We start from the raw sequence: 22,218 nt of genomic DNA on the forward strand, positions 1-22,218 counted from the left end.
TTTTTGTTGTAATTTCCTCACGAACCATCCCTGCTTTTAATCTGTTTATTTTCAGCTTATTGTTGCAGGACTAAACCGGATTGCAGGTGTTATATGCTTATGCACTGATCCCCGGGCACTGACCTCAGTAATTTCTGTCCAGGATGCGGCACAGATGTGACGATTTGTGAGGGAAATTGCCATCTGTACTGATTAGCTAAAGAGCGTTGAGAGATACCGGAAATGTACTAGTACTCTTATTAATTACACGGTCTGCATGGGGTCTTTAACTGATAGCCTAAAAAAGTTTTACTATCAGCTGAGAAATGCCGCATTTTTGAACCGATAGCTGGGAACTGAGATCTGCAAAATTTACTAATACATGTAGCTGAGAAATGTGTTGAAAATTTTAATGATACCTGGGAAATCGCCGAAAATTGAACTGATATCGATAGCTGAAATATTAGCATCCCCTCTCCTTTTACATAGAGAAAAGAAGCCGAGAAGCTTTTTTCCTTTTTATGACCGTACACATTAATACTGACTGCGGCCTAATAAATTTACTTCTCAGTACTCTGCCTTGCGCCTCAAAGTATATTATAAGTGCCTTGTTCAATTGCTTACCGTATCATGATAGCTAGGAAAGTTATCATGTGCTTGTGCAATATTTTGCCTTCTCAGTGACGTAAATTTTCTCTGTCTTTTCTCAAATGGATCGTTTGCGTTCATCTATAAATATTAAAGTCGTGTTAATTGACCTTATGACGTCACTGGCAAGGCAATATTTCCTGATGAAGTAAATTAACGCGAATGACGTGAAAAGGTCACTTCCTGTGATGACGAACTGCTACAAAAAACCCAAAACCAAAATAAAACAGAACAGATCACTTGATTTGCGTTGTACAGAAAAAAATGAGAGAAAGCTGTTGTGAAAACTTTGAATTGACTAATATCAAACGATTTCAATTCAGAAGTATTAAGCTGTGTTCACACTTGGTGCCTGGGCACGGTGCCCGAATACGATTCTCGCTGGGCCGCCACTAATGTGAACATACTGTACTATTTTTACAAGTGCCCGCCCGTGCCCGAGTACAAGATCTTGACCTTGTACTCGGGCATTTAATGGTACTTCAGGGGTACTTTGGTTTTCTGTGTGTAAACACGACGCTATCTTTTGCCGGTGCTCAGGTACTAGCTAGTGCTCGGGCACTAAGTGTAAACACCGAAAAAAAAAAAATAAATAAATAAATAAATAAATAAATAAATAAATAAATAAATAAATAAAATAACATTAGTGCCACGAAAAAAATAATCAATTATCAGCAATAAAGGCTGGTTCTCATATGATCGCCCCGATCGTCTCTGTCGCTTCTGTCGTTTGCAAAGTCTGAGGTGATTGGAGCAAGCAAACTTTTTGAAGCGACAGAGGCGACAGAGACGATCGGGGCGATCATATGAGAACCAGCCTTAAGTGTCCCAGACTCGAATGCTTTGAAAATTTGCATTGTTTTTAATTTATTTCGTTAAGCTGATCCCTACGGCACTGATGTGAAAAAATCTCTAGCGATTGGAGCCCCATCTGTGTAAACGAATAAGGGCCCTGGACGTGATCCCCGTAATTCGAAATATTCTCTTAGGAGGCTAACCACCGCCAGTTTCGCGTCTTTTTTTCGCGTCTTTTGGCGTCTGAAAAAGCGTTTGAGCGAGGGTCTTCGTTTTGTAGTTTCATCCGGCCTTTTCTACAAAACGAAGACCCCGCCGTTTTTGCGTGTGATAGCGTCTGAAAAAGCGCTTTATCCAAGTTTTAACTGCCTGAAGTTTAAAAGGCCTAAAATTAATTAAGTCTTCGTTTTTGGGTCTTAGGTCTTCGGTCTTCGGTCTTAGGTCGTCGTTTTGTAGACACCCGGCAAGGAGGAGAGATTGAAACAAAAGAAGATTAAACAGTTGTAGAATATATTTGCCCGATATTTCGGTTTGAAAACAAACCCTCTACGGGGGCTAAAAGAAAGTGAATACTAATAAAAAATGAACGTTCCGGATAAGAAATTTGAAATATAACAAAACAGATTCTGATAGGCTCAAGTTTACCCTGCACGGGGTCACGTGACTATTGAAACCATGTGCTCGTCTTGAGTGCTCGTCATTGGGTCCACAAGAGATCTGGGAACGAGGTTATCTCCCGTCGACGTCCGCCGAGGATATAGACGGGTTTTGTTTTTAGAGGTAAGTTCAATTGCTTTTAAAATACGTTTAATTTGCCTTTAAAGGGAGTTATTTCGGTCAGCTATTGTTTGCGAGTTGTTGCATTACTTAGTGAAGGTATTCTACCCGTCCAGTTTGTTGTTATATCAGCGTTCTATTGTTTTCGCCTTCGAGTAATTGATTGCCTTATTTCTGTTAAAGATTGACTGTTTGTTTACAACTTTCAATAGCTGTTTCCCTTCCCACCGTACTTATTTTGGGGTATTCTTTTATTCGAAGGTTACGACAGTTAGCACGGGCGGCTGTCTCGTTAAAATTATAACTTTAATTTTGTTGCTCATGTTTGTTTTTGACACATGAGTTTAATTGTTGGTTTTCACTGTCACGCAATCAAAAAATAAATTCGAAACCATTCAACTCCAGAATCTATGAGTTTAAAAAATATTATAGAAGATAAATAAACACCGCATTTATTCGATTAAGCGCCCAACCTTGAATAAGCGCCCACCCTGTAGGAAAGAAAAGTTAATAAGCACCCAGCCTCAAATAAGCGCCCACCCCCACCCCCTAAAAAATTGAAGTGCACGGGAGGCGTGAAATGAGAGGAGTGAAGTTGAATAATTACTATTACAGCAGGGCGCACAAAAGTGTGACCACTTTTAATTTATTCACATTCTTTCGTGCAGATTTAATCCAATCAAAAGCCGTCGATAGCTTGCTGTTGACTTCTGATTGGATTAAATCTGCACGAAAGAATGTGAATAAATTAAAAGTGGTCACACTTTTAGGCGCCTTGCTGTAAGAGACTACCCTGAAGAAAGAGTTTTCCTATTATTTTACAGAAACTTTCAATAAACAGTTAAAATTCAGCTTCGTACATCTTCACATTTTGTTATTATTTGTTTTCTTGCAAAATAAGCGTACTACTTGCTAAAAAGTAGTACGCTTAGCGCGCTCAACTCGGAGTCGAACGTCCCGGGTTCGAGGCCTGGCTAGGGTGCTGTGTTGTGTTCTTGGGCAAGACACTTTGCTCTCACAGTGCCTCTCTCCACCCAGGTGTATAAATGGGTACCAGCGAATTTACTGCTGGGGGGTAACCCTGCGATGGACTAGCATCCCATCCAGGGGGGAGTAGCAATACTCCTAGTAGCTTAAGGCTACAGAAACCGGGATGGGCTCCAGCTGTATGGGCCACTTGGCTCGGACACAGACTTTTACTTGCTAAAAATGGTGAAAATTTAATAAGCGCCCAGCCTCGAATAAGCGCCCACTCTCAAGGTCCAAAAATTTAATAAGGGCCCAGGGCGCTTAATCAAACAAATACAGTAAACAATTTCTTCAAGTCTCGGGTCTGTGCGGTGTACCATGTGTGTGGTCTGTGCGTTGTTGCTCATTTTAATTATTTTTGTCATTGAGCTTGTGTTGCTCATTTAATTTATTTTATTGAGCCTATGTTGCTCATTCAATTTATTTTGTTATTGTGCCTGTGTTGCTCATTAAATTTATTTTGTTATTGAGACCATGTTGCTCATTTGACTTATTTTGTTTTTGAGCCTGTGTTGCTCATTTGATTTATTTTGTTATTGAGCCCTTGTTGCTCATGTAAGGTATTTGCCCTGGCAAAATTAAGGATTTTCGTTTTTTCTCTGCGAAATTATCTTCTGGGAGTTGGTTGTGAGGTTATTTTGCTGGTTCGAGCACTGTTTACTTCATAGGTGCTATATTGGATTCAAAACTCATCCCTAGTCCTCAAAGAGCAATGAAACCAGAAGTCCGGGACGTGTTCCGCACCTGGCAACACAAAAAATAAAATAAAATAAAAAAATAGAAGGTTTGAGGTCTGCAGCCCCCTTTCTAATTAACAGTGAAAACTGGTCAAAAGTGGCCGCTTCAAACACAAAAAAGCAAGAACGCGATGAACTGGACTACCATACTGTATTAGTGTGGTTTTCAGGCCATTTTACTCAGTTTTACCCAGTTTTCAGAGATCTCCCTATCAAATTAGTCAGTTTCAGGCAATGTGTTCTCTCACTTTTACCCACGAATTTGACCCTTTTTTACCAGTTGTGTATTTTGCTTCGAAACTTGGCAGGATGAAAGATTACATGCAGACCGTGGGTTTTCTGTTCCAAATTCAAAAATATTCATTTTCAATGGATATGTTTCAATTCAAGGTTGTTTTGAAACTATATCAGTGTAAAATGAGGTACTAAAGCAGAATCAATACAGTTTTTGCCTTATTTTTAGGTTAAAAAGAGGCACTGACAATTTTGTCATATATGTGTTCTCTTACATGTATTATGCTTCACAAAAGAAATGAATGCAACTCAGCTACTGTAGTTAATGAGCCTTTGTTTCTCACTTGATTTATTTTGTTATTGTTCCCTTGCTGCTTGTTTGTTGTTTTGTTACTGATCTCCACTGAGTTGCTGATTAATTTTTAATAATCTTGTTTTTGAGCCTTTGTTGCTCATTGGATTGACCTTGTGTGGTTCCAGAAAATATCCATACTGCCCCCACAGAAGGGATTGGAAATTCCAGGGAGGAGGGGGGTCATAGGGCCAATCCCTTCCATGGGGAGGTATGGATATTTTCAGGAACCACACATTGTTATTGATCCCTTGTTGATTGTGCTTTTGCTTTGTTATTATTGGCATGCCCTTGTTGCTGATTACGTTTGTTCAATTTTTGTATGGAGCCCATGTTGGTCAATTATTAGCTGGTCCTTGTTGCTTAAATTATTTTAAGGTCCTTTTTGCTCCTATCCAGTTTGGTTACTCATGTAATTTGTTTTGTTGGCGGGCCCTTGTTGCTCATGTTTTAGTTGATTATTTGATTGATGGATTGATTGATTAAACCCTTGTTGCTTACAAAGTTTGTTTTGCTTTGTTTTTGAGTCATTGCTTCTCAAATAAGGATGCCTCCAAGACGGTCTAAGCGCAAGAGACGTCCTTCATCGCAGGCTGTTGAGGCATTGGTTGTGACACCCAACCGTTCTCAGATGCTCAAGAGCAATAGACAAGTAGGTTACATTTGTTTCCTAAAGGACAGCAACGTTGAGTTTACAACGAGCTGGAAAATAAAGACCCGCGCTAACCCTTATTCAAACAAATCAAAAAGGTGCAATCTGTGTCCAAAAAAATATTTCCTGACACCTTCATCCTCTCTTCAATGGTGACATACAAACGTGTATTTCCTTAAATTTTGTTCAGTGTTTTTTTTTTTTTTTTTGGACGCAGGAACCAAAACCCTCGGCACATATTGTAGCACCTTATCTTCAGGACGTTAGCTATCCAATTGACACAGGTATTACAGTGGATTAAGATAAGTAATATGACACCATTTTTGTCAATGGGGGTACATTTTCATGAGCCAAACTCAATTCGAATTTGGACCGACCCAAATTGACAAAAATACGCCTCTTGATTCAGACGCCGTACTTTTTGGCCGTTCCGAGGCCGTTCCTAATACACTTCCAATAAAACCAGTCAAAATACATTATAATAATTTATGAATTAGGATCGGCACATGAAAATTACGGCTTCTGAATCAAAGCCGTTCCAAAGGCGTTCCACAGGCGAAATTCTCGGCCAAGCCAGGCGGGAAGAACGGGTGAGCCGTTCCAAATTGAAATAGCCGTTCTAATTTGATTCAGACGCCGATCTTTTCACGTACTTAATTCAAGGAATTAGGTTCGGCTCCTGAAAAGATCGGCGTCTGAACCGGGCCTTAATGCCTAATTTCGTGAATTCAATTATGACAGACGTTGGTTTTAGACAAGTTTTTCTGACGGTTTAAATAATTAAAAAATAAATAAATATCTTAATTGACCACTCCTTCAATGGGCCTTTTTAGGGCCAATGTAAACAAACACCGAAACAAATATTGCAAATAAACATAACATGATTAAAAATCCCAACTGCCAGGAGGCAGACCAGTTGGCTATTTACTATGGCGCGTTTATACTGTCAAAATTCAACTTCACAAATCGAAAGTCATCTTTCCAAATCGATCACCATTACTCCAATTCAATCAACAAACCTTTTCCAAATCGAATGACATTTTCTCATAACAGATGGGTTCATTTGATCGGATACTTTTCAAATTGACCAGCTTCCTTCTAAATCGAGCAAATTACATTCTTCACATAAAATCGATTAGGTTAATTCGATCAGATACTTTTGAAATTGATCAGATACCTTCTAAATCGATCACGATACCCAAGATGCTTTGCTGGTAGGGTTCCCTATTCGGAGAAATGGAGGAATGACGGAGCGGCACGGCGGAATGGCGGAATATTCTAAAACGCGGCATGACGGAATATCCTTAATCACGGAATAACGGAATAAAGGAAACCTACAACAAGGGGGTTTCTAAATGGTCACCCATCCAAATACTAACCCCGCTCAATAGGGCTTAACTTTGGCGATCAGATGAGAACCGCTACTTTCCATGTGGTATTAGAAAGAGCGCGTAAATCAGTTTATAACAGTATAAATCCAGTTAATCATCAGGTATTTCTGTTCTTTATTTGCATGATCTTGTAACTCTTTGCTTTGCTTTGTCTGGGACTGCTACCATAAGCGCGAAGGAAAGCACTGGTTCTCTTCTGATCGCCAAAGTTAAGCCCTGTTGGGCGGGGTTAGTTTTTGGATGGGTGACCATCTGGAAACCCCCTTGTTGTGGGTTTCCTTTTTCTCAGTGCGAACTCAGTAAATTTCAGGCCCTTTCGTTTTTTTCTTTTTTCTAATTGGTTTGTTAGCGTACTCGGCTTTATACGTTTCATTGTCTCGAGCGGGACGAGAATTCGGTAAGTTAACGAAATCCTCACTCGATCCCGCTCGAGTATCCTACCTCGAAATCCAGACTCGAGATCGACGTCCTCAAAGGATTAAGAAGATATATAAAGAATCCTTCGTTATATGGGATATATTTATTGTTTAATGGTTTTCTACGGTTGGCAGCCGCTGTAAACAAGTGGGTTTTTCTGTCACGGCAACGTATATCCACCAGTTAGAGTACCAGAAATCGTGAGCCTTATTATAAATCGCCGTCTGAGAAAGTTAGCAGTTATAATTTTACTTTTATTTGCTTGTTTTTGTCGTTGCTTTTGCGTCTTTTTTTGTAATGTTTCGCAATTCCGCGTCATTCCGCCATTCCGCCGTGCCGTTCCATCATTCCACCGAATAGGGTCACCCTACCAGCAAAGCATCTTGGTATGGTGATCGATTTAAAAGGTATCTGATCAATTTGAAAAGTATCTGATCGAATTAACCTAATCTATTTTATGTGAAGGATGTAATTTGCTCGATTTAGAAGAAAGCTGGTCAATTTGAACAGTATCCGATCGAATGAACCCATCTGTTATGAGAAAATGTCATTCGATTTAGAAAAGGTTTGTTGATTGAATTGGAGTAATGGTGATCGATTTGGAAAGATGACTTTCGATTTGTGAAGTTGAATTTTGACAGTATAAACGCGCCACAAGCGTAGCCGAGAAGTTGAACTCGGAACTACCGAGAACAAATCAAGCTAGTGGTCAGAGCAGGTTCGTTAATTCGATAATGACAAACATTGGTTTAAGAAAGTTTATTTCTGATGTACGCTGGTGAGATAACGAAGCGTCGGTAATTTATCGAAAAAGAGCGTGGAATGAAGTGAGAAACAATTGATATGTTGATATCTTGTATGGCGCAAACAAGAAACTACACTAACTCAGCCTATATAAAGACAGCCATGTCATCCGGGTTAAAAATAACAACAAGATTAAAGTGTGTTAAGCAAGTTTTATTTTACCTTTTAGTGATAAAAGACTGGTCTACCAGCGACCCTCATAGCCATCTTGAAGGTGGCATGACATACGACGATGGAAAACTGACGGTACCCGTGGCTGGAAAGTACTACATCTACGCAAATTTCCACTTCAAGTCCACAGGAAGAGTACAAATTCGGGTGAATGACGATTTTGTCAGCTTGATTTCGTCGCCAGTGACACAGGACGGCCAAGCCTCGAACGCCAATGGAATGGGTGTGTTTGTCCTTAATGCTGGTGACACTGTGTCCTTGCGGATCAATCCGTGGTGGGCACCGGATGATGGTTTTGTGAAGTTTTGGATGCAAAACCATAGCTGTTACTTTGGTGCATATTTGATCTGAGCTTCAAGTTGATAGTTCAACGGTTGTATTGTTAACTGTCTATCGATGGTCACGTTACTCTGTAACGAGAGATAGATAGAGGATAATACACGGTTGCGCGGAGATATGAAATTTATCTTCGAGTGTTCAAATTGATATCTACCATCTCATATCCAATGCGTCCTCGTGGAATAATTGTTAAATATTCACCGTATATTATTAATGAGACGAAATAAAGCTCTCTTTACAAAAAATTTTATTTCATTTTTTTCTGAATTTCACTTACTTTTTTCAGTAAAAGGTATATGAAAGGGGTACAATTTCTTTTAAAATGGTATATAAAAGGGTAAGGGGTTAGAGTTCGGGGCGGAGCCTCCCCCTTATAAAACTTTTTTGAGTGCACCCCCCCCCCCCCCCCGGGACTTAAACACATTAAAAATGTGCAACGAGCTAAGCTTCTTTAGATTGGATTTTGAACAATTGTTGCGTAAATATTGCGTGCTGTCCGGACCAAGGACCTGCAGTCCGGACCAAGGGCCGTCAAACCGAACCACCATTTTCGTTATTATAGGGTAATCGAGTAAGCACAGAAGGTGTTGTCTTTTAACATGTTAGCTGGATGTTACGGTAACTTACAGGAAAAATCTCAGCTCACTGCTCTTCTTCTAAGTTAAGAAACAGACGTTCGCGTCTTTTTTGTCCGGACCAAGGGCCACATACTGTTATGTTTGAAAGCAGGGCGAAACATGGGTTACTTGGGGTAAATGGTTACACGCCTGTCTGTCTAGTAACGATATGTTAATTAGATGTTCGGGACGCTTGGTGGATCTAACATGGATGCATTACCAAAATTCGCTGCGTGTGCAGCGAAGAAGCGCTTTGTCGCAGCGACTTGTTTTGAAGAACTACTCACGGACCGACTTGTCGCCTTGTTTGTCCCGACCGATCACATCCGGTCGCGGAACTGCATTCCCGCTCACTGCAGCCCCCCTCCCAATAATTCGTTTTTTCTCTGCTTTTAAAATGTCAGTTGCATTATGCAAAGCCACATTACTAAGGTCTTAATTTTACAGTCAGCTTAGCCTGTTCCAGGCGTTCGATTAGTTAGGAAGCCGCGCGAAAAACGGCGAGTGGAAAAACTGAAAGGACTAAGACCTCCACACCACTCCTCTAATTTTTTCAGTGCTCACCGTTCTTTGTACTGCTTAATTCCCAACTTACGGAACGCCTGAAACAGGCTACAGTCAGCTGGCGGGAAATGTGTAGTCCTTTTTAGCCAATTCTGTCTCAGTACGGCATACATGCCGATTCGTTTAGGCTTTTAGTGAGTTCAATTTTAATGCAAATTGTCGACAAGTACTCCATGATCAAAAATTGTTTTAAAGTTTATCCTGTAGCCCAGTCTACCAGCTTTACTCTTAGCGATAAAATGCTGCTCTTGTCATTCTTGTGTTGCTGTTTTGATTTGCTCTACGAGCTGAGCTTTGCATCTCCTACGTCACAGGAAGTACACAAGTGTCTAACAGACCGCAAAGCATCCTCTTGAAGCTTCACCCAGGACGCATTTATTAGAGATTTTTTCCAATTCCCAAATTTGCGAGCTATTGCTGCCTTTCCGAAAATCGTAGCTGGCGTGTTCCTGTACCAAGAACGACATTACCACTGCTCCGAAAGCAAAATGCATTACCGTAAAATTCCGGTTTATTATATGGCCTGGGCTTATACAATTTCGTAAGGGGTTTTAGGTGGGCTTATTATACACGGAGGGGCTTATATCCAGGGGGTTTAAAAGCGGAATAATAATAAAAAAACGTTTTGAAACAAGTCACGGCAGTGTTGTTCGAGATATTTTTTTTAAGTTAAAAAGTCATGATAATAAAACATTCAGCCCTGCTCAGCACTGTCATCCAGCAGAGGGAGGCTTTAATATACCCGGGGAAGCTTATAACATGATTTATACCATGCCATAGAAAATACAGCCAATCAGAATACAGGAAAGCCGTTGTATATTCGACGGTATTCAACCCAACCTTCCCATCGTGCGCTGCGATCTTATTCTCGATGAAATTTAGTGAGCGTATTTTCTATGGCATGGTATAAAATAGTTACACAACACTTTCTCGTGGTATACTATGGAATATCCCACTTGTCACTTGTATTTTCTTGGTATACACACTCGCCTAAAGGCTCGTGTGTATACCGAGAAAATACAAGTGACTCGTGGGATATTCCATAGTATACCACTCGAAAGCGTTGCATAACTAGTATGTATTTTTTTGTTTCCAGGTAGATTGGCCTTAAAGCGGGGAGGCTTAAAACCGGAATTTATTTCCCACATCACAAAACTTAGAGGTGACATTTCACTAAAGAAAATTATATTCACCGAAATGAATCCCTATTTCTTCTTACTTTAGTCCATCCAGTCCCTGAACTCTCCCTTGTCAGCGCTATACAGGGGTTGAACCCAGGCGGGAGAATACAGAGTCCAGGGTAGGTTTAGCCCCAAAATAGCGCAGGGAAGGGTGCGTTCAGGGACTGGATCATTTCTATTCCCTGCTTACGCTTATGCTTGTGCTTTTGTCACTTGTTCATAACTCCAGCCTTGAGTAGAAGGTTTATGGAATGATTTTCAATGTTTACTCATTTTCAAGATGTTGGTTGTTAATGCACTTTCGATGGTATACACAATGTACGTCACAGGAAATGGTCAAGTGTATAATTGACGGGAAGTCATTCCGGTGAACTCATGCCGAACTGTAATCAGTGAGTTGTTTTTTGTTGTGTAAGGTGTTTCTGAACAACTAAACCGGTACATAATCATGTTGCTTCACGAATGTCTAGGTCTCTTCTTTTACAAACAAGTGTCTTTATTAATGTGAGTGGGATTACTGCTAATATTCCGCACTTCGCTTATAACACACCTCCACCAAAAGGTAGCAGTAAAAACGACAGCGTGTACTACAGTTATGCACCAGTCATTTGAAACCCCCGATCCCCCCCCCCCTCGGGCATGAGCGGGGCAAAAGCGGGGCTTTCACTTCAGATTCACTCTATTTTGGTCCCCCACTATGCGGGGGATGCGCCAGAAATCACGGTCTTCGCATCCCGGACCGGGGAAATAAGCGAGGCACTCACATGACTCACTCCATGGTCAGCGGTTTGCATTTTCGCGCCGCATGGTAGTTTCGCATACATTATTTATGTCCACTCGCTCAAGATGAATAAATTACTAATACTGAGTGAAATACAACTTAAAACTGTCCGCAAGATTTGAGAAATTCCTTTTACGTTGAAAGTTAGTTTGACAATAATAGCGCATTAAAGACGCTGGAGACATTCATTTATGATAGTTTAAGTTGAGTTAGAATACAATGTACCGGTAATAGCATATAGGAAGTTTCTAGTTTTAGAGATCCATTAACAGAGAGCCAGCTGTTCAAACAACACAGAGCATATTGTAAATCATCCTGCATTTCCATATAAAGTTGAGTTGGAAATTTTAAATAGTCGTCTTCTTCCTTGTCCATCGGGGAGCCTTTGCAAATGTATTCCTAGCTGCTGTGAAATCAATGTGTTCATTTCACGGCTACCAACGTTTTTATCATCCCTTTCTGTCATCCCTTGTTGTGCTTGGCTATAACAAGTTTTCTACATGAATTACCATGTGTGTGGATCATATAAAGGGGCGGGGGAGTTCACCATTCACTTTTCTCCCGGGGGCCGGGGACTTCACTTGCTTTCACTTGGCAAAAAAGTGAATGCCCCGCTCATGCCCGAGGGGGGGGGGGGAGGCGGGGGTTTCAAATGACTGGTGCATTAGTCACGAATGGGCGAGCAAACTTGTGAATTGATGCGGGACTATGTCTTACGTTTGAAAGAATGTGCACCTGTTTCACGAATCATCTGTGAAGTTGTACAGAAATCTTTTATGAAATTTAACATTGCTTTACCTGTGTGTTATCTTTCACACGCAAAGTGATGTAGCTTCGTCATTCTTATGAGCCAAAGTCGTGCATCGTGTCCGTCAGTATTTCGAATGAAAAAACTGAATCACGCAACAAACTACGCGAACGTATTGCTAGTTGCATTGCCGTGCACGTCTTTTCATGTTAGTTCTGAGCAATTTCTGGTACACTGCTTAAAAAATAACCTTACTTGATTTATTTCCATGTTCTCGTCACCCTCTTAGAAAGGAGAAATGAGGTGTCAATCACAACTGATGCACACGTATGTCAAGTCAACCAGCACAGTTTGCACTGTCAGGTTTCCTTTCTGAATCACTGAGTCGTGGAATGTATGTAACCGGACATGTAAGATATTGGACCCAAGCTAACTGCATTTTTTACCGACAGCCGCCTATTTCCTGCGTTTTGTTCACAGTTTCTGTTCTGTTGCTAACAGGCTTTATTCACTGTCAGCGGAAGAACATTCTAAATTGAAGTGTTTATCTTCGTTAGCAGATTTACTAGTAAAACAGTTCTCCACAATCTGGTTTTGCTATTCTGCTGTGACCTAGTGCAACTGAAGTTTAATACTCATACTGTACTGGATGGAAAACGTTTCCGAGAGTCACGATTTGACCTGTAAGTTACATTAAGTTTATTATTGTTCTTGCATGTGGCAAGAGAGCTTTTTTGCAAAAGGGAACTTTTCCAACTCTCGCTAACTGTTTGCGTCGCACCGTAGTTTTATGTTGCTTCTCGACAAATTTCTTTTTGCAAACTTCAATAGTATTGCCTTTTTAAAATGCTGTAATTTCAGTTATTTTACATAATCGCATGCAACTGTTCCTTTGTATCAGGGTTTTGTTTTTCGGAATTGGTATTAAGCATTTTTGAAATTTCGAAATCTACGATATTTAGCGAACGAGGTGCTAGTCGCTTGTACTTGTTGAATGGGTTGTGAATGCCAGCAGCTGTGTGCTTCTGTTTTCAAACACATTGCCGTTTGCTAAGTCACTTGTCAGTTGTGGTAGAAACAAGTGAATCATGTGCTACAGCCCTAGCTTTGAATCTGACTAGTTGAAGACGGAATCCGCCAGGACTTTTGAGTTTGATCGAGTATTAATTGGACAAAATTATGTACCAAAATTATTTACATCTTATTGCAAACTTCCGTGTTACTGTTTCAAGTATCTTATGAAAAGAAATCATTTCTAACAACACCAAACATCGAAAACTAATTTCGAAGTTCCACTGAATTCCACTGAATCGCTTAAAAGAGGATTTTACAAAATAGCTACACGTGAGATTTCGCCTATAGTTTACATGGTTCTTGTGAACTTTGAAGTTCATTTTCTCGGGCTCTGATAAGAAATTGTTGTTGGTTTTATCACGGATAACTACTTACAAATTAAGCTTTTAAAAAGGGTAGACAATAACGCAATAGGATTTAAAGTATTCTGGTACTCGATTTTTGTCCAGCTAAAATTAATATTACTCGATTTCCTGTTGGATTCCGTCTTAATTACTGTTCCGGCGTTGAAGACCAATTTTAAGCATGTAGTGACGTGACTAGGAGTGCATGGGAGTGTTGCTGCTTCCACTGTACTGGCTGCTAGCTCATCACGATTTACTTCTTGGTATTTTGCCAGTATTTGATTGTACTTAACAGACACTTTTCGGCATCTATCTGTACATCAGTATCTGTGTAGAGAAGGGCGCTGTTCTAGTGAACCTAGTGGAGTAGTGTCTTGATAAAAACAAGACTCTAACTGTATTGGTTGTGTCCTTCAAGTGTCTCTAAGTGTATCGTGTTTTGAAATCTAATACAAAGGATTCTTTCTAGGAAACACAGTGCTTGCAACGATGGCTTTCAAACCTGTTTTGTTCCTGATTTTCTGGTTTATAAAGCCAAGTCGCGGAGCTGATGAGACCTGCAGTGAGTCACAGTGCAAGCTTGTCATTGCCAGAAACGACCTGCCTTCTGAATTTCGATCAAAATCCACTGAAGATGGCGTAAGGATGGTGTACTTGAATTTGAAAGTAGCCGGCAATGAGAGTTCAAATCCACTACACTCATACGACAAGTTTCAACCCACTAAGTGGACCTGGGCGCGAGACATTAGCGAACCTATGTTGTCGTTTTCATTCCGATACCAGGTTTTATCGCTTGGTATTTTGAGCAATCAAGTCAGGAATATGAAAGTGCTTTTGAATGAGGAACCGAGCGGCTGTCTTGCAAATCTGACTTCTTCCTGCAAAGATCTCGTGGTTGGAAGAACACGTCTAGAGAAGGTTGTCACAAACTCTACTACCAACCGCCCACAGCAATCGCTGCAAGATGTTGTATGTGTCCGTGTTATTAAGAGAGATTTAGACATTGTAGACTGGCTGGGCACTCTTTACTATGGGAATGTACACTACCAATGCTGTAACCAAGAGAAAAGAGGAAATGAAACCGTGGTACGGTGTGAGCTTCCGGTCATAGAAAGCAAATGGCTGACATTTTTCTATCGTGTGCTAGACATTGTGACTGTTTTTGCTTATTTGTTTTGGCCAGACTTTTTGATTTTATTGCCAGGTTGTCTATTTAAGTTTGAAAACAACGGCGAAAACGATGGATTCAGACCAATTTCTGAAAATGTGACATCAGACCAAATTCCTGTTGATGACCTGAATCCAGTTACTTTCCCAACATTGATGAACAAATGTGTTCAGCATTTCCCCCCTTCAGGTAATTTGTTTAAGCTATTTTGTGTTTATTATGTTTTTATACTCAGTACAACTTATATTTATTTCATTCTACATTACACTTTACTATCGGAATATTTTGCTGAGATCCAAGCCAAGCATGCTTATATGCAGGCTGTTTTCTACTATGCCTTCGATATCAGAAGTAACACGTACTGCTTGTTCCTTGCCATCGTGTTATTCCTTATCGTTCCAGGTGTGTTTATTTTTATATTAGAATCTCGGCCTAAACACATCAACCGGCTACCTGATAAAATGCGTAAAGACCTAAAAGATGAGTTGCCAGAATTAATTTTCAGCTCGAAATCTCTTACAAAGTATACAAGAAAAATCAATGTTAGCTTCCCCGGGAAATTGGCAAAACGAATTTTAAATTATCCGGCTAACCGTCACCAGCTCAACACCGAAAACAAACGTGTAGCTTGCGCAATAACTTGGAAAACCGTGTTTTATTGTATTCATCTGTTTGATATACCGATATATGTTTTACTGTTGGTTCTCTACGGTGTAACTTGTGGAATAGTTGGTATGATCGTTCTCGTTTCCTTTCTTCTACGATCTGTTTTTGTCATAGTGTATTATTTACCATCATGTCACCTCTTTAGATTTCTAACAAGAGAAGTGAATGAAAGTTTTCCGAATAGAAAACTGGTTAAAGTTGTTCCGTATATAACAATATTCTTGTGGGTTAATTATATCAATCTTATGGCGAGTTTGTGTTGCCGATTTTTCACCAGAATGTTCGGTTTTTTTGTAATGGGTTTGATTATAAACGCCGAAGAAATGGCCTCCTACGTGATTTTTTCATATGTGCTTATAAACAATGTTTCTACTAGCTACAATAGTTTTCAAAACAGGTTTAAGGAAGTGAAGGAAATGATCTCTAAATATTGGAAAGAAAAAGCAAGTAATCTACCAGATGAAAAATTCGCAGCGAACAAAATTCCAAGAGATTTGTTCTGGTATGTTTGCGACAAGCCCACAAATGTTTTACACTTACTGCAGGAAATAAGCTTCATGCTTTTCGGAATGTTGATCATTTCTAGCGTTTTATTTCTGGCGTTTGCTTTGTTTTCTTTGGCGAAGAGCACAATTCGACTTTGATTACTGCAGCCGCTGTATTGCTGAGTGGACAAATTCCTGCTTTACTCTTTAGAGGATTTATCAAAAGGGAAAAGTTTCGGGGTTGGAATAAAATCCATAAAGAAAAGGAAATCGAGCTGGCTGTGAATAAGTAAATTGAAGATAGAAAAGACAACGCTATTTCTCAAGTACCTTCAACCTTTGACTCAACGGAATCTCTTGTGTAATTGTTTTTATAAAATTCGGCCTCAAAAATGGCTGTACAGTGGTCGTAATCAACTGTGACAATTTTCTGTACGAGGATCACAAGATCAAAAACACTTACACACATCCATGTTTTTTTTAAACTTGAAAAACTAGAAGATAACGAGGTTATGTAACCTATTGTACTGTATATTTCTGGAATTAGTTGGTTTTTAAAGCTTATAGTGTGACTCAATAAAGTCACATAAATTAAGTTTGTCAGTCACCCGGTAACGCCCTGACGTTTGTTTGTGAGTGTTCACGTCTTAGTTGTTTTGATCTCCACCGGTATGTTGCGCACACGTTATCTTACGTACTTACATAATTGTAGTTTACAAAATGAATTGAATTCTTCAAACTTCTAACTTAGTTCTCTTATATACCTAGTGAAGATATTGTAAAATAAATTGTTCTCAGTGTTTCCTATATATGTACTTGTATTTACCGTGTCTGTGCAACAGAAACAGAAAAGGTTGAGGTCGTCAGAGGAAAAGTGGAGAGTGAACGAAAGTGTAAGTCAGTGTACATAAGTCTTATCCTCCCCCTTCCTTCCTCCTATACCTTCTTGAGAGGATACATGGGCAGGTGTTCATAGGGCTTTTACAAGTTGCTCGGCAACTGTTTAGCAACTTTTCATATTTCGCTCGAGCAACTTTTTTCACTTCGAGCAATTTGTTGCATATTGGGCAATTTCAAGACCGACGATCTCTGAACTTGCCCAAGTGTTGTTCGAAGGCCTTACGAACGTTTCCGAAGATTATCGAAGTTTGCCGAAGATTTTCGAGGAACATCCGAAGACGTTTTAACATTCAGCTCATTCCGCATTAAAACATTACAAAACTCGTCAGCAAACATGACGTCGTCCGAGTGAAAGAAATCCTTGTTAATTACAGTGCGGACACTCAAACCGTGAACACCAAGGCCTTTTTTCCCGCTTTTTTGCCATCATCCAATCACGAAGTGACTTCATAACGAGGCTGGTACATTTATTGAGAGTGAAACATACCGATCATGGCTGACAAGAGTGAAATTTATATGTGGCTCAAATCATTATCTCCAAGCATGAAATTAGAAAGACTTTCACTCCAGTTCGAAAACAGAGGGTTCCGCTCACGAAGGTCACTGGCTTTAATACATGAAATCTGAGGATTTGGACTCGTTCTTTCCGTCTCCTGATAAGCTGTTACTTGCGGAAAGACGCGTAAAGAGGCCGAACTGAACAACATCAAAAAGAAAAGCCCTTGTAATGATGTCAACTCTTGTAAGATAAAGGAAAAAAAACACCCAGAATTGATTATCGATATATTCGCACCGTACAGCGTGAACTAAAGGTCTAAAGGAAGTTGAATAATAGTATACGAAAGCAAAGAGCGACTACGACGTATTTAGCGCTTCCCGCCAACTAACTATTAAAATCAAGGTTCTTGGCTATTTATGCGACCACGTTGATCTAAAGAAACAGAACCCGGCGAAATATTTAGATTGTTCTGCCTTGGATAGAGACTTGATGATTCTTCATCGACCGGTTCAGCGAGCGCTGCGAAATAAACTTCTATTAAAGGAAAATTATGACTGGAGATTGCCAAGTGTTATCGAAGAGTATAAACATGGAATTGTTGACCCTCTCCGAGTGCAGTGAGCGGAAACAAGGAATGCATGAAAATGGTAAAATTGTACTTTACTCATGTTATGCTGCACTAAACTGCGTTTTATATGTTTCCTGTTGTGTTTTTATTTTTGCGTGTTTTCATTTCGGCTTCAAATAATGTGCCGGTACACTGTAATTAGTTCAGACTCAGACATTAGTTCATGCATCTCCGGTTGTGATTGTGCTGTACAAAAATAAAGTTTGACTTTTAGACTACTAGAACGTGACAATAAGGTTGAATCAGAACAGAATCTATTTAATAAAGTTTAGTTTGTAACATACATTCTGTGTCTTATTGCGCTTGAAGGAAACTTACATGTGTAGCAACAAGAGCGAGTTCATTTGTTCCCACGGATAAGATAAAAATAGCAACAGAATCAGACATATCCGTGTTTTCTAAAGTATATTTGCTGGACTTATTTTGAATCAGAACAATTTCTATTCTATTCAATAAATTTTTGTTTTATCTTGTCTAATCTGCGCCTGCATTTGAAGAAAATCTACGTTGTTTAGCCATGTTAGCGGCAAGAGTGAGTTTATTTGTTTTTATGTGTAAGATAAAAATCTGAGTTGTCAGTCACGTAGCCGCATTTTCTGAAGTATGCGATTGAATTTGCTGGACTTACTTTGGACACAGCTTCGCTAACAACAACCGCTGTTGAATCTCACTTGTATACACGCTAGGTTTACATAATTTCTCTGTTACCACATATTCGACAACATCTGTTGACATTTTATTTCGCGGCCCAGCCAGAGATGAGTTGCTGTCTTCGTATTAAAGATTGGACAACTTTATTTCTGACACATCCGACGCTAACTCGCATATTTTGTGAAATTTGTCTTTGCGAAAACCCTTGATGATGTAGATCAAGCATTCTTTCCCGATAAACTTGAGGCAGAGCTTAAAGTGACATTGTCGTAGCGGTAGATCCCTTGCTGTCGATGAACACCGAGTTTGCATTCACCTTTGCCGAACAGGAATAAAAAAGACTCCGACGGTGGCGATAAAATCTTGAAAGATTCTAGCGAAATATATGTACTTTCCAGCGTAGTTAGCAGGCTCGTAGGCCATTTCACATTCGAAATATTGCCGAGTCGCTGACATAAAAAAACTCACATTATATTTTCCCGCAACCGCTGTGATTGGACGGCGCTTAAAAAATGTTAATCCTTTTGTTTATAAGAAGAGCTCTCATTGGCTAACCGTCAAAAAAGGCCCAAAAAAATGTCCAAGGGTGCTTTTCTTTGGGAAAATCCAAAATTGGATCATTGATCTCAGATCACACGGATACTTTGCTCCCAAAGAAACGAAGAATCCGAAAACGGGATTTTTTGCCATGACAACCCCGTAAACACATTTCGCACAGAACAAAATATAAGCACAAATTTATTTTTCGTCGAATGTATCCTAGCTAAAATAATTTAAGCCTTAAACCTTTAAACCTTAAGCGCAGTACCACACAACCAAGTAGAGTCAATTGTGAAGTCTATGGCTTCAAACAAAGCACCTGGCATAGATAAAGTCCCTATTCGGGTCATCAAAGATTGCCTCCCTGCCATATCACCATATTACCTTCAATAACTTCTATTATTAACGCCACCTTTGAGAGTGCTACTTTCCCAAATATGTGGAAAACTGCTGTGGAAGGCGACGACGAAGTCCCGAATAATAATAGACCTATATCACTATTGCCCGTTTTGTCTAAAGTCTGTGAAAGGGTCGCGCACAATCAGTTTTCCTCTTATTTACTATCAAGAGATCAACTGTCTTGTAAACAGAGCGGAAACAAACAGTGGCATTCTACTGAAACATCTTTGATCCACACAACTGATACTATTTTGTCCGCAATCGACAAAAAAAATTGAACCGCCGTTGTCCTACTTGACATGAGTAAAGCATTCGATAGCATAAACCACCAAATCCTCCTGGAAAAACTACAGGATGTTGGCGCCTCTCCGCCTGTGATACACTGGTTTTATAGTTATTTATCTTCTCGATATCAAGTCGTTAGCATTAACACAACTTTATCAGACCGTCTGCCAGTGGCCAGCGGGGTACCACAAGGAAGCATCCTTGGCCCTCTATTATTTAACATTTATGTTAATGACCTTCCTTTGGTGCCAGAACACTGTGCACCCCAGTGCTATGTGGACGACACTAAACTTCTGATGTCATTCCGCCTTCAGGACCAATCAAATGCAATGGACAAGATGAACAAAGACCTACTCAAAATTCGAAATTGGTGTTTTGCCGGTAATAATAAATTACTCCTTAATCCGGACAAGACAAAGCTTATAATATTCGGTAGTCGCCAGATGGCCACTAAAGTCAAAGATTTTCGTCTTAGTCTATTAGGAAAGGAACTTGTGCCAGTCAAAGTAGTCAAAGACCTCGGTATAATATTAGACTCCAACTTAACATACAACGAGCACATAATTACCACCGTCTCTGCATGTATGAAACGCCTTGGCCAGATCAACCGGGTGAAACATGCCTTTGACCAACGTACATTGATTATAATTATTAATTCATTAGTTTTTAGCAAACTTTTTTTATTGTTCTAATGTATGGAGCAACACAACTGAACGTAATCTTGATAAACTCCAAGCGGTTCAGAACTTTGCGTGTCGCATCATTAGCGGAGCCAGAAAATTCGATCATATTACACCGATACTGAAGCGTTTACAATGGCTTCCAGTCAGAGACCAACTTTACTATCGTCAAGCAATCATGTGCTTTAAGTGCATGACAGGGAGTGCCCCAGGCTACTTGACTGAGCAGTTCATTAAACGCTCCGACGTGTCAAAGCGCTCTACTAGAAACGCACAAGCTCTTGACATCCCACTATTCAGATCTGCTAGTGGACAGAAAACCTTTTACTATCAGGTTGTTAGTCTTTGGAACTCTCTGACACCCGAACTTAAACTTTGCCAATCCCAGAGAGAATTTAAACAATCCTTAAAGCGTCTACTTTTAACGGAATTCTTAGGTTAATTAATTTTGATTTTTATTATATTCATAGTTTATTTACAATATGTATTTATAGATTTAAGTATATGTATTTATTTAACTCTGAAAAGCCTCATCAGGGATGGGTTAATAAAATTTGTATGTATGTATGTAGCGTTAAGCACAATGTGGCGAGAAAGCATCTGAGAGCGAAGAATGATTGCGAAATGATCAGTGCAAATTTCACTCGTGACAATTTCAAAAGGATACAACTTCCGTAGGCACACAAAAGCTGTTCTAGAAAACCTGTATCCCGTTTAAAATGATACTACATACCTATCTGAAGCTACTGTTTCCTTTTATCGTGAAATATTTTTGTATTTTGATCGAAATAACCGCCTAAAACTTTCCGTATGGCAAAAAAAAGAGCGAACCTGTATTTTCACAGCAAAGACCGCTGGGCCAAGGTACTTTTTTCGAATCCTTTCCCAAAGAAACGCACGGATCATGAATCCTAAAAATCCGGATTCAGATATGATCTGATGTATCCACTCGAAGTGTGGATTCTTCAGATCATTGATCCAAGATTAATCCATTTTCGGATATAGGTAAAGAAACGCAAAATCCGTTTTTGGATCAAGAATCCGGATTTGGATTTTTCCCAAAGAAACGCACCCCAAGTGTTCATGGTTCGAGTGTCCGCACTGTAACCAATTTTGGCCTTTTAATGTTATTAAGATACTTCTTTTGCAGTGTACCTTATTATAGAAAATTAACGATACATGTTATTAACGCGAATTTCAAAAATTCGCGTTAATTTTATTTATGTAAACACGTTTAAAAATAAGCATCTAACCAGAACTTTTCGCGTTAATTCGCGTTAATTTTATTACGCAAAAATTTTGTTCGCGTTGTTAAAATGCTTCGTTATATTTCTATAATAAGGTAATTGCAAGAAAATGCTTAGAAATCGTACCTTCAAATGAAAATTAGTATCTATTTGGAGGAATGTTCTTGATAAAAAGCAGCGTTTTGGATTTTTTGGGGGCAACTGTCGAGCAACTTTTTTTAATCAAAAGCAACCTTTTGGGATATTTGGAGCAACTTTTGCGCAACTTTTTAAGAAATTACGGGCAACTTTTTGGGAAACCTCTAGCAACTTGATGAAGTGAACGTGTTTTGTTAGAAAGAAAAAACGGACAATACAATAAAGGGCTAAAATTCGCCACAAGGAGGATACTTACTTAAATAATAACGTCTTAGAAGAGATAAAATGTTTAATTCAG

At 39.5% G+C, this 22,218-nt stretch overlaps 1 protein-coding gene across 1 annotated transcript; it reads left to right on the plus strand.

Moving 5' to 3' along the window:
- Window positions 1-2,148: 2,148 nt before the first annotated feature.
- Window positions 2,149-8,566, plus strand: LOC144634858 (uncharacterized). The gene is made up of 4 exons (XM_078493902.1): window positions 2,149-2,202; window positions 5,079-5,203; window positions 5,421-5,487; window positions 7,985-8,566. The coding sequence occupies exons 2-4, from the start codon at window positions 5,099-5,101 to the stop codon at window positions 8,335-8,337; spliced, it is 525 nt and encodes a 174-aa protein (XP_078350028.1). The 5' UTR covers window positions 2,149-2,202; window positions 5,079-5,098; the 3' UTR covers window positions 8,338-8,566.
- Window positions 8,567-22,218: the final 13,652 nt, after the last annotated feature.

This window comes from Oculina patagonica, chromosome 13 (assembly GCF_052425735.1).
Source record: "Oculina patagonica isolate OP01 chromosome 13, crgOcupat, whole genome shotgun sequence".
NCBI classification, from domain to species: Eukaryota; Metazoa; Cnidaria; class Anthozoa; order Scleractinia; family Oculinidae; genus Oculina; species Oculina patagonica.